General features: G+C 35.3%; 1 protein-coding gene across 1 annotated transcript in view; it reads left to right on the top strand.

Moving 5' to 3' along the window:
- Window positions 1-10,061: 10,061 nt before the first annotated feature.
- Window positions 10,062-23,859, top strand: part of EIF4E (eukaryotic translation initiation factor 4E) — a 36,933-nt gene continuing 23,135 nt past the window's right edge. The window contains exon 1 of the mRNA XM_006191276.3: window positions 10,062-10,263. Coding sequence (XP_006191338.1) covers window positions 10,246-10,263 — 18 coding nt within the window. The 5' untranslated portion in view covers window positions 10,062-10,245. The remainder of the gene's footprint in view (window positions 10,264-23,859) is intronic.

Raw genomic sequence — 23,859 nt, 5'->3', positions numbered from 1 at the left:
GCAGACTGTACCACAATCTGATCCTACTTCAAAACACTTTCTCTTCTGGGCCCTACTCAAAGTTAGCAGCCTTTCTTATCACTTGATCCCAGATGTAGAATATACTGATTTCAGAACCTGAAGAAGCATGTCTGATGTTGTATTTCCTTTCCCATTGTGGAAGATGTGAGATGTCATAGTTGGTCCTTTAGTTTGGATGGGACATCCTGGCATGCCCTTGACTATCAGACCCCTAAAAATTGTATTGTCATGGCAGGCTCATGAATCTTGTGCACGTATGTCTTGCCAAATTCTCCAATGTGCTAGCCCTTTTTTGATCATCCTATTTGATTAGAATGATGTCATTGATAGTGGGTCGATGTGATGCTTTGCAAGATATCCAGACATTCAAAACCTCATTGGACGATATTATGACAGAAAATACAATATACTGCATTATAACATAGCCCAAGGGCAAAATTATAAATGTACACTGTTCTGTCCATGAAAATGCAAAGTATTTCTAATCCCCATTTTGGTAGGGATGTAAAAGAATTGTCACCAAGTCAGTGTATATATACACACCATGTACTAAGGCCATATTAATCTGCTACAGCAAAGATACTATGCCTGGCACAGCAACAGCAATTCGGGCTTCCACTTGATTGAGTTTCAGCAGTCTAATGTCAAGTTTTGGGATCTATCCAGTTTTTGCATGGACCAGACTTGTGAATTAAATCAGGGTATGATGGGGACCATCATCCCTAGATCCTTTTGAATTTTAGAAATAGTACTAATTATTACCATCCTTTCCAGAAATATATATATACTACTTTTGTTTTATCATTTTAACTGGAATCAAGTGGGGAGGGGGAACAGTTTTAGAAGTTTTCACTTGGCCTTCCCCACTATGATAGCTCTTCACCTAAGGGCCAAGGTTCCAACTGCCAAGTATGTCTATTCTAGTTACATATGTGAGGAATGGTAAAATAACCACCAGCAGGTTGCTGGATACAGTGGACTCACTGTGAGTTTGACCTTGACCAGGATTCCATTTATTACCTGAAACCCATATGCCGTCATTCTAAGAGGGGAGCTAGGATGCTGAGTCCAACAATGTTAGAAATCTTTGGGTATTCCCTTTTTCAAAGTATACATTTACTCAAATAAATGAACAGAGATTCATTTGGAGAAGGCCTGGGGAAATCATTTCCCCATAACTGGCCATGGTTCCTTTCTCCTAGGCACCCAACTCCTGCAGTTGATGAATTTTGAGCCTGAAAACTGATTTAGATACAGGAATTGGGCAAAAGATTGTGATGTATTTTGGTACACCTGCTTTCAGCCTCCTTATCGTCCATTATTGATTTTTTGATGGTATAATTAGGAAAGTACTCTTATTGGCTGGGTATCTCTTCTGCAGCTAGAGACTTCATGTCTTATTAACTATTTCCATAATTCTGAGGGACAGGCTGCCATTGGCTGCTACACACTTTTCAATTATCATGAATATTCTTATAAATCCTCACTTATTCAAATATTAACAACTAGAGAATCTAGATGAAAGGTTTACAGTGTTTATTGTACTGTTTCAACATTGTGTAGATTTAAACATTTCCAAAATAAAAGTAGAGGAACAAAGGTAAAGGCTATGAATAAATAAATATAAAAACTAGTGATAAAAATCATCAACTATATATATATATATTTGGGGGGTAGGGGGAAGAAATTAGGCTTTTTATTTATTTTTTAAGTGGCAGTACATGCATTCTACCACTGAGCTATACCCTCTCCCCCCACCCCCCAACAGTATATTCTTTTAATTCCTTTAAAGGCAAAATACTTATAAGTTTGTTGTGACCTGTTAGGTTGACATAACACTTTTGGAGAGCAGTGCGAATGCCAACAGAAATAAAAAGTGAAAATTTTGTTTGTATTCTACAAACTATTTAGTTCCATTGTTGAAAACCTATCCTGAAGGAATCATGTAAAATATGAAAACAAATTTCTCATGAGTGTATGTATTGGAGCATTATTCATAATAGGAAAAAACTGGAAATAACCTGACTATGTACATAAGAATATGTATTCCCATGGGAAATTAGTTAAGAGAATTGTAATATATTGACTCGGTGGAATATCCTGAAGCCACTAATGTTACCAATGTTGATATGATGCACTAGGACAGACATAATATTACTTCTGTAGCATTTCTGCCAAAAATACGTAAGTCCAAAAGTGTATCAACATAACAAGGTCACAGTAACTCTATCAGCATTTAGTGTTAAACTATCATAAGGAAACAATCAGCTAAATAAAATTAAGGGATATTCTTCAAAACAATGTCCCTCACTCCTCAGAGTGTCAGTGTCTCAAAAAAACAAAGAAAAACTGAGGAGCTGTTTCTTAAATTGAGGAGACATGACAACAAATACAATGCATGATCCTAGATTGGAAACAAAATTCTGTAAAAGTAATTATTGGAAAAATTGGCAAAATTTGAATGTTGATTGGATGATTATATTTCAGATAAAGGTATTGAATCAGAATTACATTTCCTGATTTAATTGGATTATGGCTCTTTATACTTAGGAGAAACAAGTTGAAGTGTTTAGAGGTTATCATGTCTGCAACTTGCTCTCATATGACTCAGAAATTATGAGAGAAAGATTGAGAGAGACAAGGCAATGTGTTAACTATTGGTTAGTTTAGAAGAATTTGTGGAAATAATTACTGCAGCTATTCTGTAAGTCTGATAATTTTTCAAAGTAAAATGTTTAAAAAGTATTATCCAGTCTATAAACAGTGTCCAAAATATTTGTAATAATGTATCATGTGAAAAATGCAGAGTTCAAAATTGTATGTATAATTGTAAAAGCATAAAATGTTGGCATATGGATATATTAGGGTAGTAGGGGAGATTTTCCTTTAAAAAAAGTTTCTTTAATGATGTTTGTTATACTGTGTTTAAAATAAAACCATTATTAAATTAAATGCATTTAAATAACCTCCAAGGGGAAGAATAGTAAAAATAAGAATAATAAAATAATTTTTAAAATTCCAATTCTGCTCCAATGTTCCTTAACCAGTTTGAAAAACAAAAGTTTTTCAACCAGTTTAAGCTGTTTTCCCATCACCAAAGTGAAACCATATGCTAAAGTCCAGTTGCAAGTTAAAAAGCAAATAAATAAATAATAAACCAACTTCCCTCTGAGTGTGGGTGTGATTTTTTTTTTAATAGAGCTAAGCACCAGGCTTTTAAGTAATCTTATCCTCTATCAGATATCTGATTTAATCTCCCAAAATAGCATAATTCCGAGTTTATTTACGAGTACTTTAAATACCTTTACCTCACCCCCCAATCAGGTTCAGAAAATACCGTGAATTTTCTATATTTAACATTCCCTTTTAAAGCTTTTTGAAAAAAAAGTTTTTTGGGTACAGTTGACATACAATGTAACTTTCTTTTTTAAGACCAAAAAAAACTCCCAAAATAATAAGCTAAAATACTTAAATACTTAAATGTTTTTACTCAAGTACTGTTGATTGATCTGCCTTTCAAGTCTAAATTACATTTAGCTAATTTTTTTGTAACTAACAAAACAATAATTTCCCCTTGGTTTTTCAATTTCAATAATGACCACTGATATTTTCCTATATATTTCCAAAATCTCTTTCAGAATGTAAAAATTAAACTCTAGTAAAGGGATAAGATTGTGTTTACTTATCTTGCCATCTCATTTTGTTGTAAAATGAAATAGTTTTCCCATTTAACTCCCATGTGAATATATTCTCTTACCTTCCAGAGGGAAAAGCATATAAGCATATAAGGAAAAACTTTAAAGAAAGGTCAGATTATTTTTTTTAAGGTGCCATTTCCATAAATCATCTGGCAATTAAACTAACAACTTGTTTCATAAATCCGCCCAGCCTGGTATTTTTTCATTTCCCAGAAGCCAGTTTTTTAATAAGCTAAATACATCCAGTCTGCTAACATGCATATCTGGATCAAACCCTTTCCCCCTTCTTAAAACCTGATCATCTCAGTACTGATAGGATCAAGTATGGCCCTTGTTTCCTAACTTTCTATTTCCAAGTTCTGCATGTTGTGGGTCAATTTGTACTAAATTTATCCACCAAATTGACAAAAGTTCTCTCCAAATAGCCATCTTTAATAGTGATTTCTCGTTTTTTTAAAAAATATATAACCGGCTCTCTTGGAGTATTATTAAAATTATTTTATTATTTATTTTTACAAAACAATAATCATGGTTCTCCATTAGCTGCATGAAACACACAGGGTCATATCTGAGATTTTTAGTACGGCCCATGTTTTTAAGCAATGTCCTGAATGAGGATTGGTATCTCTCCAACTCTGAAGTTAAAATTAGAATTTAGAAGCATGTGAGTGAGAAATTTCTAATTCCCATGTCTCCAAATATGGAATAGAAAGGCACAAGGCAAGTCCTGGGGAAAGCTGATTAGCCATCCAGATAATTCCTTTAGGTTGGCCATTTCCTCAGAGAATCATCACATTGTGAGAACACGCAGAAAATCCAGTCATGGTGGGTAAGCCACCAAAGACGTAGCTTTCTTTTGGTAAAGCTCATAGAGGTAAAACAAACTAAAAAACTTAGTGCCATTTACTCTGAACAATATTACTATTGTGGTCTAGATATTCAGGTATCCATATCAGTGCTACATACATATAAATCAATACTGGAAGATATGTTTATCATATGGTTGCTTGGTGAACCTGGAATCAAAACAAGGCAAATTAATTGTATGGGTGGTGTCCCCAAGAAACCATTACTAATGAGGGCCAGTGGACCAGAGATCCATATTTTTGTGCCAGGGCACTCTGTTCCCAGAACAACGCTAGAGCTAGATCATCAAATATTGTCATTCTAAATTCCCCTTTTATAAATGGCCAAGTCCCATTAACACATTTCTTTCTTTAGATATTTTATTTCTCATTATATTTCTTTCAATGCATTGTTACATATATGTAACAATGAAAAGCCAGTCATTCCTCCCTAAAGTTCCACCCAAATCTCTGAATTGTGGGTATTTACATCCTTTGAGCTATTTTCTAAAGACTATTGATCTCATCCCATATATTTTCATTTTTTCCTAATTTCAATTTTAAAAGGTAAATTAAGTTTATTTATAGTACTTATTGTTGGCCCAGGATACTACTTACATGAATTTTTCACATTTCACTCTTTACAGATTATTCATTTCTTATTATTTCAGACAATTATCTTTTTTATAAAGTAGTCCAATTACAATCTAGTCAATATTATATAGTGTTAAGAGCCCTGAAGATAGAGCTGTGTTCTTAGGAAAGTTATTTAACCTCAGTTACCTCATCTAGCTCAGAATGTTGTTTGGAAGATAAAATGAGGTATTACCATTGCATATAAACTGCTTAACATGATGCCTGGCATACGTAGTTTTCCGATTACATTATTAGTCCTTAAGCTACACTTTTGCGAAGTTTTTAAAGTTAGATTTGGGTTTTTCCCAAATATTTGTTAGCAATCTACCTACAAAGTCATCAAGGAGCTAGTATTTTACTAGTGGAGATTTAACCAACAATTAAATAATGTTTAATATAATACTGGGTTTAGAGCTAGAGTTAAGAAGTGATCTGAGGAAAAATAAGGTAGGGTAAGGGGATAAAGAGTAATGAGCATGCTAATTTAGATAGGGTGGTCCAGGAATCCTTCCCTCAGGAGACACAGGAACAGAGATCTGAATGAAAGGAAGGAAGAAACGAAGTGAGTGTGTCAATCATCTGGTGAATGAGTGCTTGTTATGATGCTTGTTAGCTGCACTCTTTTGGTTCTTAGTCACACATCTTTATATGGGTGGTGAACTATTTATACTCATAGGACTTAGGATGCCAAGCAGATTTTACAGTCCAGAAAGAATGTGCCTGGGCTTCCCATGTCCTCTAAATATCCTTCAACAATTACATATTTCCAATGATTAACTTAGTACTTCTTGAACTGTCAGTTTCATGAATGAACTTATTGTTAGAAGCATCAGAAACAGGCATTTGGAAGACCCTATCGGAGAAAACAGTTGTGGTACGGAGGAAAGAATCTTGGAGTAAAGAGAATTGGGATTGAATTCTGGCTCACCACTGGCTATGTGGCCTTGCCTGTGTCCCCTAACTTTACTGAGTCTGTTTCTTTAAAGAATAGGGGTGATAATGTTTAATTCACATATTTGTTACAAAGGTCAAAGGAATTAATCAGTATGAAAAATCCTTGGTATGTTATAAGAAATCAGTGAAGGTTGCTTGGCTCTGAAAGCTTAGAATATCCTAAAAATAATGGGCAGAAGTTGGTTCTCTGCATAGAAGATTTCTTAAACCTATTACACTATACTGAAAAATACAAATAAATTTATGTTAATAGAATATTACATCATGGTAACTAGAGTTAACATTGAGTGCTTACTATGTTCTAAGAACTACTGCAAGCATGTTACATGAATTAACTCATTTCTCACAGTAACGTACAAGGTAAATGCTATTATTGTGCCCATCTAACTCATGACAAAAATGAGGCACAAAGAGGCTAAATAATCTGTGTACGGTCACACGGTAAATGGTAGAATTGGGATTATGAGCCAAAATAATTTGACATCAGAGTTCATGTTCTCAAATACTAAACTATGTAATTGTAATTTAAAAGATAATTTATCCTGTGAGAAGCCAAAATTTTAGGTCTTTCCTAAAGGAATATCACTGTAGAAAATGACTAACAATGAAAATATACATAGATATAGATATAGATATATAAAGTAGTATAACCAAGTTTAAAAAGAGAGTGAAAAAGGTTTAAAAAATGTTAATGTTAACTAGAGGTTGGTTTAGATTATATCTAAAGTTAATATCCAACATTAAATATTAGGGATCATTATATAAAAATATATAATTTCATATTATCAGTCTCAAAACTGACTCATTTTAAGAAAAATGGTTGCCTACTACTAATCAGAGACTCAAAAAGGCATCAAATATAAATAAAATGTCTGAAATTCCAAGGCCTGTTTTTTTAAAAAAAAAAGTCTTAAACAATGTAGCAGTAATATTTTGAGGGACTGATCACAGTAATTTTTTTGAGAGACTGATCAGTTTGAACCATAGTTGAACAATGCCTAGCAAAACAATGACTTCGGCTATCTAGAAAACCTAAATGAGGGGGAGGGTACAGTTCAGTGGTAGAGTACCTGCCTAGCATGCACAAGGTCCTGGGTTCAATATCCAATAGCTCCATTAAAAATAAATAAATAAACATAATTACCCTCACCCTACCAAGACAAACAAACAAACGAAACAAAAAAAAAGGAAAAAAAAAAAAGGAAAGAAAACCTAAATGAAATTCCAATGACAAAATACATGATAAAAATGTGTTTTTATTATGATGTATTCTATTAAATTACTTAAAGTCTTTTTAGCATGAGTTAAATCTATAAAGACTAGTAATATATGAGCTTCAGGAATATGTTATGTAAAGAAAAGACCATGACTAATTACAGATGCTAAATGATAACCAACAATTCCAGGCTTACAAATAACTGTTACCATGATACTATGCTGGGCCCCTAGTTATGTATTAACTAGATAAGCCAATCAAGTAGAGTATAAATATTGAAATAAGTATTTCAATACCATATCCCATTTCAAATATCCTTTTATTATCCTTTCTTTAATACAGGCACAAATAAGGTAGTGATGTAACAAATGTATTTTTTGTGGATTAACAGATTAATAAAGTATAAAATTTCTGCTCTGTATATTTCAGATTGGTCAAAATAAAACAATCATCTACCCACAGAGATATATCTAATCACTAAATCTTTGACATGATAGAATCTAATGATAATATTAGACAGACACATGAATGTGCTATAAAACACATGCGACAAAGTGTATCCAAAATGGAAAGAAATTAAGCTATAGAGAATAGGAGCATACAGATGTATTGTAGAAGTCCTAGGGTGACTGACAAAAATGAAGTGTTTTCTGATCAAGAGAAAAGTTCATAAAATGGAAGGTACCATTAAAAAATTTTTTAGGAACATCAGTGGTTTTCAGTTCTTCACGGGGATTGAAATCTCTTTAAAATTTAAATCTCTTTGCTCTATTGTCTAGCAGCATCAGGAAGATAATACATCTATACTGTCTCCCCAAAGAAAATAACCAGATACTACTTTTAACCAACAGAGAATATCACTGTGACAGAGTATAATTACTTTGGATAGTTTAATTTAGAGTAGATAGTCTCTGAGATAAACAACAAGGTCCTACTTTATAGCACAGGAAACTATATTCAATTTCTTGTAATAACCTATAATGAAAAAGAATATATATATAACTAAATCACTATGCTATACACCAGGAACTAACACATTGCAAGTAAACCATACTTCAATAAAAAAAAAAAAAAGAGTAGGTAGTCTCTGTAAATAGAAATCCATTTATTTATTTATTTCATTTCATTTTTTAGAATTCTATTTAAACCTCCTACAGCTAAGCTGACTGGACAAAAGCTTTCATTAATCATCTCTGACATCCAGGTGAATCAAAGTATATGAACAGGCAATGGTTTTGAGTTCTTATTACAACCTCAATTATGGGTTAGTCAACTCAAGCAACCATTATGTACTCAATAATAGGTATGACACAGCTCTGGACATCAGCAACACTATAAGCAGGCAAGCACAGGTGGCCTGTTCATACTGATTTTTCTGGTGTTGACATCCTTAAGAAGTATGGGAAATAGTGATACAATGTCTTCATCATTAAAACCTTACAGCAGCTCTCTACTAGATTTCGTTACCTCTGTTTTTTGTATTAGTAACCAGATTGTGCAGAAAAACACTGGCTTGAGAAATGACACCACAGTCTCTTAAAGAGAAAGGAAATGTAGAATGCCACTGCAGGGATAAATTTCTAGCTGCCAGTGATTGTTGTGAATATAACAATATTTTCTTAAATATTAAAGCCTCTACAGAGAGTAGCTACAGTTACAAAGAACAAAATTGTCTTGAAACTTTAAAATTGCATTGGTATACATGATAATATAACAAAGTACACAAAAGAAAAATTTTAAATATTGTTTTTAAAAAAACAGCAGGGGAAGCAGCTGATCCTTAGAAAGGCACGAGGTTGCTTATTATGAAGCATTTATAGAGTACGATGCATTTTCAAAGCTGATTACAGTCATTACCACAGCACACCCTTGTGAGGTAAGTGTATTACCATCCGTGGTTCATAAATGAAAAAGCTGAGGCACTGAAAGATTAAGTCACTAGCTTAAGGAAAATGAGTCAACGTCAAGAGTCATAGTTGACCCGGCCTAACGACTCCTGACGGTCAGTCCAGGGCTTAGTCAGCGGGGGCCGGAGTGGCTTCCCTGGCTGGCACCTGGACTTGGGCTATTTCCGTTCACGTTAAAACAGACAGTGGAAGCGAGAGGACAGAACGTTTAAATAATTTTTACTTCCACGCAAGATTTAGGCTCTGAGGTCTTAATCTCAGGATTTGGAACAGGAAAAGCTGTCGCGTGCACTCCCCCTCCCCCCACCTGTGGCAAGTGGGTACTGTGGGCGGTTCCGCCACCCTTTTTCACAGCGATGGCAATGAGTGACCACCAGCGTTAGCGGAGCCGGGGGACGGGGGAGGGTTGACTGCTTAACGATTCTCCATCACCGCCTCTTTTTGAAACAGAGAAAATGGTGGGAAGTCAAAAGAAAATTAAATAAACACACAGGCAACTTCTAGGACCTCAACTAAGCAAATGAAGCCTTATTGTGCGTGCTGAGCCTACAGTTCCCAACCTTCCGCGGAAGATGGGAGGACAGGGTGACAGAGGGCACAGGAGGCATGCCTGGTAGTAAGTGCGACAGCAGCTATCCAGGCGGAAGAGCAGAGGACTGAAAAACCACTCTCCAGCACGCGAGTGTCCGCCGCTCCGAGAACCGCGCACCATACCCCTCGACCACGTGACCAGTCCTTTTTTTTTTTTAAACTTCTCTACTAAAAAAAAAAAGAGCGAGAGAGAGACAGAGAGACTCCACTTCCCAGAAGCCTCTCGTTACACACGCAGCCGCAGTCTTGCGCAGGCGCCGCCAGGGCCAAACGGACACGTCCGTCACGTGAACAGTAGCCGGCCAATCCGGTTTGAATCTCATTTTTTTCCTCTCACCCCCCCTTCAGGAGCGGTTGTGCGATCAGATCGATCTAAGATGGCGACTGTGGAACCGGTGAGTATTGCCTTTGGCCCCCACCCCCACCGGTCCCCGCGCTCCGTCTCCCTTCGGACTGGGGGACCCCGCGGGACGGCGTTCCCGGCGCGCACGCTACCCCTTGCCACCCCCTCCCCCTCTTCTTGGGCCTGACTTCTCGGCGGACAACTGGGGGCGCCCCGGAGGCTGGCCGCGACGGCGTGTAGAGCACACGTTCTGGTGGGGGCCCGAGAGCCCGGGGAGAGGGGTGGGGGAGGGGCGGCGCCTCTTGCGGAGCAGCGAGGGGTCTACAAGGGTGAAGGGTGATCCGGGGCCTGGGCTAGGTGTGTGGGAATTGTGTTTTCGGGGTAGCAGGGCTCGGGGCCGGTTCCGAGCGGGCGTCGGGATCCGCAGGCAGGGTGGGCGGCGAGCTGGCCTGGAATGAGATGGAGGAGGGAACCCCGGGGCAGCCTTTTCTTGTCCCCTTCCCTCTCTCCCTCCCGAGCTGTAACCCAGGGGCTCGGGTGCGGGGCGCGCGCCGGGCTTCCGTAGGCCGGTGGGCCAGGGAGCCGGTGGGCGCGCGTTGCCAGAGGATGGGCTGGGCGGGAGTGGTGCCGCGGCACGCGCGGAGAAGCTTCGACCTCGCCGAGGGGAGCCGAGAAGGGCGAGCACATGTTACTCCAGCGCGTCCGAGAGTTGCCGGGGTTGGAAGAGAGAAAGGTTTGGTGTGGGGAGGAGAACTCCGTGTCTTGCGGTAAAGCTGAGAGTAGGATGAAGGGTGGGTGGTGGTTAGAAGGGGAATCACATTGTCCTCGCCCCTCCATGCTTGAGACTGGGCTGTCATGGAGGAGGGAAGGGGGAGGAGCGAGGCCTACTGATCGCTGCTGCGGGTCTGGTTGCCGGCCGGACCTGCTGCATTTCACACGCGACAGTCTTCCATTCATTCATCCTTTCCGAGCAGTGCGCACGCCTCAGAGAATGCGAATAGGCCTAGAGCCATCTGTTCTATCAAGTCTTTATTATCTGGAAGATTTCTCAGACAGTTTATTGGAAATAGAAACTTAACCTTTAAACTTAATTTTCCATTTGATTTCCTCTTTATCTGTTCTACTGACTCTACTGTTACACTCCCAATTTAGGCACCATCTTAAACTGATTTGAACTGATCCCAGAGCCCAAAGTTGATAGTTACCGCCCAAAGGAGAGAGTATCTCTGTCACAGTTTGGGTTTGCCGGCACTGGCTCACCGAAACTTCTAGGCCTGTGTTGCCATTTTAGGAATGTCACATCTGAGTAATACTGTTTTGTAGGCACAATGGAGTATGTTAAGAACCAGAAAACCGTGATAACCCTGGAACCAGTTCTAGACCTGGTTGCCAGATACTTTTGCGTATCTAATGGTAGTTTGTGGTTTTGATATGGCTTACCAGTTTGCTTTGACTTTTTAAAGACTTTTAAAAACGAGTCATGAAAAGGTCTATAGAATACAAAAATGTATTTTTGTATTTTTCATTACTTTGATGCAAACAGTCCTTACCTTATTGCCGGAATTTAGGCAGCTTTCCTTCTTGGTTACTTGTTCTTTAATTGGTACCATTTATATTTATATTCCTGGAGATTAGGTTGACTGCAAAACTGTCTCTTGAGTTGCTGATACAATTTACTGATTTTAGAATGTAATTGTTAAACAGATAAAAGATAAATACGTAAACTTTTAACTTAAAATACTTTTAGTGGGATTTGAAGTCTGCTTCTGCCTGGATAAACTTTCCTACTCATTGTTGCTAGCTAGCGTCTTTAAAAAACGTTACAACTGGTGATAGGGGCAAGGCCAAACGTCTGAACCATAAAACAATGTATTCTGTGACGTTTCAGTAACATTTGGGTCCTTTGGGTTTTGCAAAGCTCTGCAGTTTTTGTTTCAGTAGTGGGGAACAAAACTATAAAGTGTTGGACTGTTTTGAGTCAGTAAATATTTATAGCGCCTGGTATGTTTAGGACCTTGTACCAAGTGTTCTTTAGGATACAAAGTTATACAAAATGTGATTCTATACCTTGTTCACTGCAGCTAGGCGCTTAATTTCCAGTGATGTGGTCAGAGATACACTATAGTATTCTTTCTAGTGCTGATTCCTGGGAGATTGGAATACTGCATTTAAATTTGGGGAGTAGGGAACCTAAAAGCTTACAGAGTGTCCAAGTGGAAAGCCATGTTGAAACTATTGTAGTTTGAGGGTGCATGTAAAATAGTATTTATTCATTTTTAGTTAAAATGCAAATTTTGGGGTACTTTTAATGCACCTTTGTCTACAGGTTAGTCAATTTTTGAGTTTTAAATAGTGGGATTTTTTAAATTAAAGCAGCTGATTAGTATTTGTTGCAATTGAGGTATTCCCTGTAAAAGCCTACAGAAAGCATATTTGTTCATTGCTGTTTCAACTAGCTTGTGTGTTTTTGCTTTTTCTTGCTGCCTTTTTGCTGGGCATAATTGTAAGCACCGAAAGAGTCATGAGTTTTTCCTGCTTGTTCCATCTTTGTAGGCATTCAGGGAACTTTTATTTATGGCAATTACATAAAATATCAGTCATTTCAGTTCGATAGTTGTGTGATTCTCAAGTGTTTGTATAGTATCAGTTAAAGATGTGGCTTACAGTATTTAATTTGTTGAGAAGCTTGATAGGCAAATTAAAGGAAGCGTTTTACCTCTTAAAGTGGCAGAATTTTGAACATTGGGATAAAGAATACTCTCCTGTTATTCTTTTGGTATTTGAATCGTGGCTAGGTCAAAATTTTGTGGTTAGATGAAAGTTAGTCTTCATGTTAGTTGGTAAAGATGGCAGGCCATCTTGCGTCCTCCAATGGGTTGTGTTTTTTGGTAGCTGTTATCTTCATTCTCCATTCTTCATTGGGCTTTTTTTTGACTTGTAGTTCTTTCAGTAGTAAGAGATTTTGGTTTCTTTAGTTAAAATGAAGATGTATAATTTTACTTGTTTTTACATTGTATCTTTTTTAGCCTGTACATTAGTTTCATAAGTGGAATCAACTTAGTCAACTGATCCAGTGTTTCCTTTTTTATCCTTTAGAACATGTTTTGTATTGCAAAGAGTTTATAAAAGTAATTAAGTGTTAAATACATATTGACAAATATGTCATTATATAATTCAGTGTTTTTTTGCTAACCAAAGACTATTGATTGACAAGCAGACCTTGCAAATTAATATGCTTATTTTTGCTCTAAGAAAGAACCCAGTTTATCAAAGTTCATTTGTAAACCAAACAAATTCAGTTCTGGTGTCTACATTTTAAATTTCACTTCATTTTATACTTTTAATTTATATTATGTTTAATTATTTGAGTTAGAGAAGTCCAATTTAGAAAGAGACATAGTTTACACGTGAAAGTTTCTTGGAGAATAAAATGTTAAATGAATTATGTAACTTCAATCCTATTTGGATAGAAAATTCTACGCAAAAACTTAAAAAAAAAGTATTGTATTTAATTTATATAAAGTTGAGAATATAGTGGAAGTACCAGCAGTCCTGGACGTAACAAGGAACCTGTGAAATAGTTGTTTTGGCAATGGTAATTTTTTCTTTTACTTCTCTGCTACTATTGGAAATTCCCTTGCTCTTCTGATAGCTGTGAGTTGCTCCATCTTTATCATAGAGAATTTTTTTTATCAACTATTAACATTTTAATTGAAATTGTATTACATACAATTTTTCTCTTTTTCATATATATTTTTATTGAAGTACAGTTTACAATGTGTCAATTTCTGGTATACAGCATAATGCTTCAGTCATACATGAACATACCTATATTCGTTTTCATATTCTTTTTCACCATAAGTTACTACAAGATATTGAATATAGTTCCCTGTGCTATCCATTATGAACTTGTTTATCATAGAGAATTTTTTGAGAAGTGGAATCCAGCATGAATTACCGTCCAATTTTAATATCTGTATGAACTTCAAGACTGAAATTTCTAAGTCTAGCTGAAAAATGGGAATAAGAGATCTTACAGTGATTTTGATTTTCCAATGCAGTATTCACAGATGACAGTTTGGCAGTTATGAAGAACTGTAAGTTAAAGCCAATATTCCGTGAATGTGTTGCATGCAGGTATATCCATGCATAGGTATACTCACCTTTGCCACTCTTTGCTGGGAGTAACACATAGCTGACTTTTCATTATCATTACTTTGCCATTAGCAAGAAATGCAATGCTTATGACCCAAAACCCACAAATAACTCTTTCTACTCCTAATGTAACCATAAAAATCACTAGTGTCTCTTTCAAAGTCCCTATTCATGTCTAGAGAAAAAAGAAAGGATCATTTTTGTCCCTTGTGCACTAAATAGTTATTTCTAGTCACTTCTAGAACCTGAGAATGTGGTTAGAAAAATAAGATTTTTTTCCCTAGTTGTAACTTTTGATACATAGTCCTTAGAAACAATGAGAAACTGTAGTTTTGGCTCACTGTGTTCTATAAGTTTCTATGGAATTATGAAATATCTTACCAGCATTGAATTTCCAGGGATGTGGATCTAGAGTTCTAAGTAACTGACTTAATAAAAAGATCTTTTAAACACCATCTGGAGGGTCAGGGAGGGTATAGCTCGAGTGGTAGAGTGCATGCTTAGCAACACAAGGTCTGGGTTCAGTTCCCAGCACCTCCTCTAAAAATAAATAAATATATAAACCTAATTACCCCCTCTCCAAAAAAATAAAAAATCAAAAAACACACAATCTGTAACAGGATTTTTTTTTTTTTTTTTATGTAGGCAGATCTTTATTTGTTAATAATAGCTAACTCATAGCACTTTACATATGTCAGGCACCACACCAAATGCTTTACATGTTAATTGATTTAATTTTTACAGCAGCCCAGTGAACTGGGGATTATTCTTATTTCACAGATGAGGAAACCAAGGTGCAGAAGAATTAACTTTGGTGACTAACTCGCCCAAGATCATACAGCTAATAAGTGTTGGGGTGGAGTTCAAACTAAAGCAGCCAAGTTCCTGAGTGTGTGTTCTTAACCTTAACACTGTCTTTCCAATAGGCGTATAATGTGCATTCCTCATGTGACTTGGAAAAATTACTTTGATAAACAATGGATATTTTGCTACAACTCTGAAAGAAAATGTGTGGACATTTATTTGTTTTTAGTTGCTGTTGTACTACAACATTTGATAACTGATAACCAAAGTACAGAATCTTAAATAGCACCTTGATGTAATAGTTAATACTGATCATACTTCATTAACTGGTCTAGAACTTTGTGGGTAGATTTCTGAAGAAAGTAAATGATCACTTCCTTCTCCTTCCCATTTGATTTTTGGACCTTGTCAATTCAAATGATTTGCCAGTTAAAATTTTTTGCTAGTGGAAACGGTGTAGTAAATTTTTAAGAATTTGAGAATATGGAATTTATTGTCAACTACCTTTGTACTGTTAATAATTTTGGTGAAAGGTCTGGCAAAGAGTTAAGAAGCTGTTATGAAAAAGTTTCAGTTATAATATGTTGCTAGTCTTAAAAGTAAATTATTTGGGGAAGATAGTATTAAGACCATAAGATTTCTCTGAAACCCCATGGCTTTGCAGTAATCTTTAAAGTTAAAATGTTTTTAGTTACATATTTTAAACTTGTTATTACAAAATGCTGTACAGAAATTATAATCTTTTTGTGCTGTGCTTATTATAGTGACAGTCATTAAGATTTTAGTATTTATGTGAACTAATATTAGTACTGTTAAAAAAATTCTTAATGGGGTTTTGCATGGTCATCTTAGGGCAACAGCTTATACAACCACAGAGTCTGATAACTTCAAGTATTAACTAAGACAAATATTTTAATAGAAAGATAAAATGTCCATCTTTTTCTTGTAGGGTTTTTTTTTTTCCCCAAATCTTAATATTTTGGGATAAATACTTATGAGTGAGAAACTAAAACTTAACCAAAACTATTAAAAGCCCAGCTCTTTACCTTCAGTAAAATTCTTACCTTAAGGATAAAATTGATGCATAAGTCATCATTAGATCTCAAAAAATAAAAAAATCATATCTGTGAAAGGATGTATCAGGTGATTTATGGGTGGTGGCATGATGGGATTAGAAGTGATACATTTTATTTTCTTGAACTTGTACAACTTTTTAATAATGTTTAGGATTGTAAAATCTCTTCGGTTTTGGTTTAAAGTTAATGGTATTTAGCTTTTTATTTTTAATAACTTTTTTCCTTGAGGCTGAGTAATACATGCTTATAGTCCAAAATTCAAATGGATTTTTTTAGCAATCTGGTGGCACCTGTGACCTCATTTTCAGAATGTTTTTAAATGCCCTAAATAAAATACGTTACAAAGGAAATTAATTCTATTGAAGTTCAGTAAGGATTAAATACCTTAACATGAAGTATTAAGGATGCTGCCTGGCATTGCAAAGTACTATCTTAGTGGTGTGAAAAGCCTATCTCCTATCTGTTTTCTCCAGCTACCCCTAGTTCTCCTCTCCAAAGCATGTTAACCAGTTTTTTGAGGACTCATCTAAGAAAGGACTGTCCAAGAGAACTTTCTGTGAGTTGGAAATGGTCTATATTTGTGCTGTCCAGTATGATAGCCACTAGCTGCATGTGGCTATTGAGCACTTGAAGTAAGACTTATCCAACCAAGGAAATGAATTTTAAACTTTTTAATTTAAATGTAATTTTAATTGAAATTTAATTCCACTTATAGCTGATAGATACCAAATTGGACACTGTACTTCTAGAATCTAGACATATCTTTGTGTTTATGAACATACATGCATGTTATAACTTTGTAAGGTACAACTGGGTATGACCAAGACCAATTTGGTTGGTCAAGTTATTGTTTAATTTTACTCTAGGAGAACTTATCTATTATACGTTAAACTTTCCAAGGTCATTATTTGGTCTTGTATGGACAGTTAAAATTGTCCTAAAATTTAAATTGTCCTATGGCTTTTTTTTCCCTGCTTAAAAAAAGTGTGTGTGAATAGGCAGTTGTTGACATTGTCCAAAACTCAAATTTTGTGCAAAAGAGTGGTTTCCTCTAGCTCATCCCATTCAGGTGGATCACCTCCAGGGGCAACCAGCTGATCAGTTCACATCTTTCCATAGAGATTTATATTCAGTTGGCCCTTCTTACCACAGGTTCCCTATCTGAGGATTCAGCCAACTACAGGTCAGATTTTAGAGGGCCATCTTACTACACCATTTTATATAAGGAACTTGAACATCTACAGATTTTGGTATTGGGGGTCCTGGGACCCATCCCCCACAGATACTGAGGGACAGCTATATATACACAGGCAAATAATGACATACAGTTGACCCTTGAACAACATGGGTTTGAACTTCAGGACTCCACTTATAGGTGGAGTTTTTTCACTAAATGTGTACTACACAACCTGCCATTGGTTGAATTCACAGATGCTGGACAGTGGATAAGGAAGACTGACTATAAAGCTATGTGTGGATTTTTGACTGTGCAGGGTCGGGTGCCCCTAATCCCTACATTGTTCAAGGGTTAACTGTATATACTTTAAAAAATAATAATAAATTTTAGCCAGCTATATACATTATTCTGGCACAGTGTGTTTTTCACTTAATAATGTGTCTTCTAGAGCATTGCATATCAACACATAAAGCTTTCCCTTTCTGATGGTATGTATTAGGTGATTTGGTCTTAAACATTTATTTCTATACTGATCAATGTTAGCTGGGGTCCAATTAAGGCATATAAGTATATTGGAGTTTGTAACATTCCTGTATTGATTATAAAGGGAATATGATTATTAATTTTGGGTAAATTGTAGTGCCATTGTGTTTATTGGTTTGGCCATATGATCCATACCAGATAAGCCTAGGAATAGGTGATAAATTCAATAATTAGAAAGATTGGTAACCACAGTAATTATTTGAGAAAGGCAATATTGAATTGAAAGGTGTGGGAAGATTGTTAGAGTAATGCCCCCTGAAGAATCATAACCTCCCTGTATTCATACCTTTGAGTAGTCTTCTCTCCCTGCTCCCCTCCTCCCCCAGGCGTCTAACATGCTTTGGCATTCCCACCATTTGCTATTTCAGTGCTGTGATGAATAGCCCTTTCATCTGTATCATTCCATACATGAGATAATATACCTGTAAGGTGAATGTTTTAGTAACAAATTGAAAGTGAAAAACTCTACTAGTCAAATAAAACACTTCTGCAGCTGTAGTTGGCTATCAGGCTACAGTTTTTTTTTCTAGAGCTCCCTTCCTTTCTAATTGTGAGATGTTTATATGTAGAAAAATATAAAATACATGTGTACATAAGTTTTAGAGTAATAAACTGAAAACCAGAGTACCTATCATATGAGACATCGGTACCTCAGTTTTGTACTCCATAATCACATTTGCATTTCTTTGGCCCTTTCCCTACTCACTATCCTGAATTTCGTGTTAATCATTCCTTTGATTTTATTCTTTTTACAGGCTAATTATCTTTAGAGTTTCTCCAGAGTGTGTATCTTTTAGTTATGTATTTTAGTTTTAAAAAAAGAATAATTTAGATGATGTGTAAGGAAAGCACAGTATTGCTGTTAGATGAAGTTTCCTAAGCTAAAATAAGCTGAACACCATTTCTGGGCTATTGTTTGGCTTCAGCTTCCTGGAATTTCTACTGCACCCCTCTTGGCAAAACCAGTCCGTCATGAACATGTTCCGAAAAATATAGGACTCTATGGTTACCTAGTGGGTTGTGGTATGCGCCAGGCAAAGAACCTTTAGTTAGGAGAGTGGTTGGTGGGAGTGATCTGTTCTGTATCTTGTTTTAAGAGTAGGTTAATTCTGGTGTGAAATTCTTAGCTGTTCCAGGTAGCAGAGCACAAAAGAATTTGGAAAAGAAGCTTTGTTATCACATATTTAAGCTGAATTATCTGTAGGCACATGGCAATCAGTGATTTTTGTTTTTTGTTTTTTTAAAAGGGTAGAATTGTAAGCATCTGGGTCATAACAGACACCAAATGAATGTAGACTGAATCACATTGCTCCAGTCTGGTCTGTTGCTCTCTATATCTGGTGCACACCTGTCTTTCTTGGATCTCCTTTGACTACACTCCTGATTTGCTCTCATAGGACTTCTGTGTTGCACTCCTCTTGTTTGCTGTGTCCCTTGTCTTCCTCTTATTTGGTTACTTGTTTCACTTTGGATCACATCTTCCAGTAGTTTTTTGAGAAAAGTTACATGAGGATTAAAGATTTTTGGAGACCATACGTATTAAACTATCATATTTGTAGTTTGGTGGGGTGTAGAATTCTTCTCTTCAGAATTTTGAAGTTCCATTGTCATCTGTTATAGCTGTTGGTAAGTAAGGAATTCTGATGACATTTTTTTAATGTGATCAGTTCTCTTCCCACTTTCCAGAAGTTTAGACTCTCCTTGTCACTTAACAATGACATGCTTTAGTATGAGTATTGTCATTCGTTGTGCTGAGTGCTCATTGGGCTTTTTAATTAATATAGCAACTCATATCTATCATTTCTGACAGATTTATTTGTGATCCCCTTCCCCTTTTGTTCCTTGAAACAGTTATTCAGATACTGGATCTCCTGCCCTGGTTCATTCTCTTTCTCTAAATTTCTTCTCTCATTTTTTCATCTCTTTTTGCTTTGTTTTTTGGGAAATTACATTTATTTTCCAACCTTTTCTGTCTTTTAAGTTTAATTTCCAGATGTTCTCTTTCTCTGGTCTTCTGCATGTTCACTTTTATAGCTTCCTGTAATTGTGTGCATGCAAAATCTTAACTTATTCTTTAGAGGATATATATAGGTACATATTTTCAAAGGCATTTTCTATTCTCTAGCTGTTTCCTCCAAGTTGCTCATTTTCTTTTTATTTTTAAACTCATGACAACAGTCCTAGTGACTTGGAGTAGGGACAGATGGAGGGATCTAGTTATTTCCCAAACAACTTTCATGGATTCTTTTAAATTTACCTCCTTCCTTCACTCCCAGTTGTAAAGGTGCTGCCAAGGAGACTTTAATAAAGTATTACATTGATCAGTGACCACTTGTCAGTCTGTATTCCAGTTGTTTTTGTTTGTTTGTTTGTTTTCTGTGCTCTCCCCCTAGTTGTGGGCTTTTTTTTTTTTTTAACTTTTTTATTACTATAGTTTCAGAGGGATTTTGAGAAGGAACAAAATTAGAAACATTCATTTATTCAAACATTTGAGTGCCTAGCATGTGCCAGGCACTCCTTGAGTGCTTAACCAGCTCTCCTTTAACGTTAAAGTTACTGGACTACTGAGTAGGAAAGAAATAAAGAAATAACACTATGACATTTAAAAAGTAACTTATTGTTGCATTCGGATTACAGAATACAGTGCTACAGGTTTCCTGTAACTAGGCAAAAAGTATCAGAAGTAATAAACCTAGCAAGTAATTTGCAGCATTCATATACCCAAATGCCAGTGCTTTCAAGTGGCCAGGAATTATAAACCCTGACTTATTAGTTTGCAGGATTCATAAATGAGAGCAATACAACTCTAATGAGAAATATGATGGAGGATTTTAATAAATGAAAAATTATAATTTGTTTTTGAAAGATTTAACATTGGTAGGATGTTAATTTTTCCTGCATTTAATATGTAAATTGAATATAAAATGAATCAAAATGTCAAATCTTTGCCGGTGGGGTGGGAAACTGCACTTTATGCTGGGATTCACAAGCTGGCTTTAGGGCTGCATTTTTGTAGCCTGCTAGCTAAAAATGGTTTTTATATTTCAAAGGGTTGTAAAACAAAACAAAGAATAAGTGACAGGAAGATTACCAGCTTAAAATACTTACTCTCTGGCCCTTTATAGAAAAAATATGCAAGCCCCTTGTAATGATTGTGAAGTTTATTTGAAAGAATAAACAAATGAGAATTGACATTAAATTTTTGAAAAGGAAGAGAAAAGAGGAATGGAGAACTAGCCCTACAAGGAGAAAAAAAAATTATTGAACAGAGATAACTTTAAAAAATGTGATATTGATTCAAGTGGGGACTGACATCTCTGGAACAGATTGAGCAGTCCAGAAGTGGACTGTATATATATTTGGGCTTCAGTATAATTTTGTTATAAATTTGGAACATTTAGATCTATATGAGGAAAATAAAAATCATCTGTGATCCCAACAAGGTGTTCTCTGGATAATATTTTGATTTACTTGTTTGTGGATTCTCTTTTTCTCACCATATCCCTCTTTGTGCCTTTTTCTTTTACTTTGCCTCTGTAGAGCAGTTTTAGATTGACTACAAAATTGAAAGGAAGGTACAGAGGGTTCTGCCTCAGTATGCATGGTCTTCCCCACTATCAACACTCATACCAGAGTGGTACATTTGTTATGCTGGATAAACCTACATTGACACATCATTATCACCTCGAGTCTGTTGTTTACATTAGCCTTCACTCTTGGTATTGTACATTCTGTAGATTCGGACACATGTATAATGACATATATTTACCATCATACAGAATAGTTTCACTATTCTCTGCCTGTTCATTCCTTCCTCCTTCCTAACCACTGGCAAGTACTAATCTTTTTCTGTCTCCATAGTTTTGTCTTTTCCAGAATGTGAAATAGTTGTAATCGTACAGTATGTAGCCTTTTAAGTCTCCTTTCACTTAGTAATATGGATTTTAAGTCTTCTCAATGTCTTTTCATGGCTTGATAGCTCATTTCTTTTTAGTGCAGAGTAATAATTCCATTGTCTGGATGTACCACAGTTTATTTAGAGCTTATAAAATTAAAAATAAAATGCTTTTCCTCCTCCCTAAAAGTAAACTTATCATTGTTTATTCAGTTCTGATATCTTCCTTTTTCCACATTTACGTTAGCATTTTAAAATGATTTTTCAAACATAACTTTTACTGCTTATATCATGAACACCATGATTTATCTTACCTCATTTGCATCTTTTAATGTATATATATATATAATCTCTACTTTTGCTTAATGATATAAAATATATAAAACTTTTATTGTCCTGACAGTTTCTTTTAAGAAATCTCTTAAAAGTATAATTACCAGGTGAAGGAATACAGATTTTTTTTTTAATATTTGGAAACTTGATAGTTCATTAACTTAAGTAAAGAATATAACCTACTCTGTAAACCTGGGGACATTTGAAGCAGTGACTATCATAAAGAAATATAGGTTGATTTCTTTTGAAAGATGACTTAATAAATGCATGGAGAAAAAAGGGCAAATTAATTTCCCTATTAAAACCTTAGTTTACATTGAAATTTTAACTTTTAACATAGAATTTTAAAAAGCCTAACACATGGAATTTAAAAAGAATTCAACTGCTTATTTAACTGTGACGTGTAAATTTTTTTGTGACTTGATTTTTTTAAACTAACATTTAATTAATGGCATTAAATTCTAGTTATGCTTTTCAAAGTTTTAAAAGGAATAAACTTTAAAAGAAGCAGCAGTTAAATTCTTTAAAATGTTTGCCTTTCAAAATGTGATTATAAAGCTTTTAAAAGTGATTGAAACAAATTACCATGTTCCTGGAACCAGTATAATTTTGTGCACTGTAAATACTTATCTTAACACATTTTAGTGTTATGATTTATTTTGAATAAATATATTTATTTTGAATAAAAAACACTTTTTGCTTTTGTATAATGTTCAACTGTTGCAAATCTTTATATAGTTATTTTAAAAATAAGAGTCTTCTGGTAGCCTTTGGTTTAAGTAGCACTGACATTTAAATTTTATTGGTAACCTCATCATTCTAGATCACTTATGTTATTACTTGTTCCTATTACACTTTCTTTTCTGAATTTGTAAACTTGTCCTAAGCTACATAAGATATGCAGAGTAATTTTGTTGACCGATATATTGCTATTTTAAGAATTAGTTTATTTTAAATGTAACAAGATGCCTACAAGTCTTTCTAGTAGTTAAGGATATGTGCTTCCAAGTTTTAAAATTATATTCTAGAAGGTCAGAAATTCAAGTATGGCCTCTACGGATTTTTTTATACTTGTAAAATGTAGTTAAGTATGGCTTGCTGTCTATTCAGAAGTAACCAGTTTTTAGATCTGGTATAGCAAATTTAACTGTTCATTTAAAAGTCTAGTGCTAGTTAGTCATCAATTTTAGTCAGGTAATTACATTATTGTTACTTAAATAAATTGAACAACTGTTAAGTTTTGCCGTGTTTTTAGGCACAACACATTTGTACAAATGATGATAACTCTTCCCTTCTATACCTCAGGTTTCAGTATTTTTTGTTTAGATGTTATCTTACATTAGCTGAAAAGAATATTTAAAAAACAACTGTTTTTTGAATCTGAATTCATAAATATCTCACAGTCCTTCCCATGAAAAAGTTTTCTCCATTTGAGCAGTGCTTTAAACTTAAAAGGTTTGTATTTTGCTAAATCTACATAGGTTGTTTTTCTACTTCAACTTTTTAGTTTATGGCACAAAGATCACCATTTTGATCCTTTGTTACAGACAAGGAAGAAGACCTGCAAAATCCACAGGCTCACTTTTCCAGATGAGTGATGCTAGATTAACTGGTATTCCTTTACTGTAGTTATATATTTGAAAAAGAACACTCGTAACTATTGAT

The sequence above is a fragment of the Camelus ferus genome, chromosome 2, assembly GCF_009834535.1.
Source record: "Camelus ferus isolate YT-003-E chromosome 2, BCGSAC_Cfer_1.0, whole genome shotgun sequence".
Taxonomy (NCBI): Eukaryota; Metazoa; Chordata; class Mammalia; order Artiodactyla; family Camelidae; genus Camelus; species Camelus ferus.
This window is presented reverse-complemented; position numbering and strand designations above follow the sequence as displayed.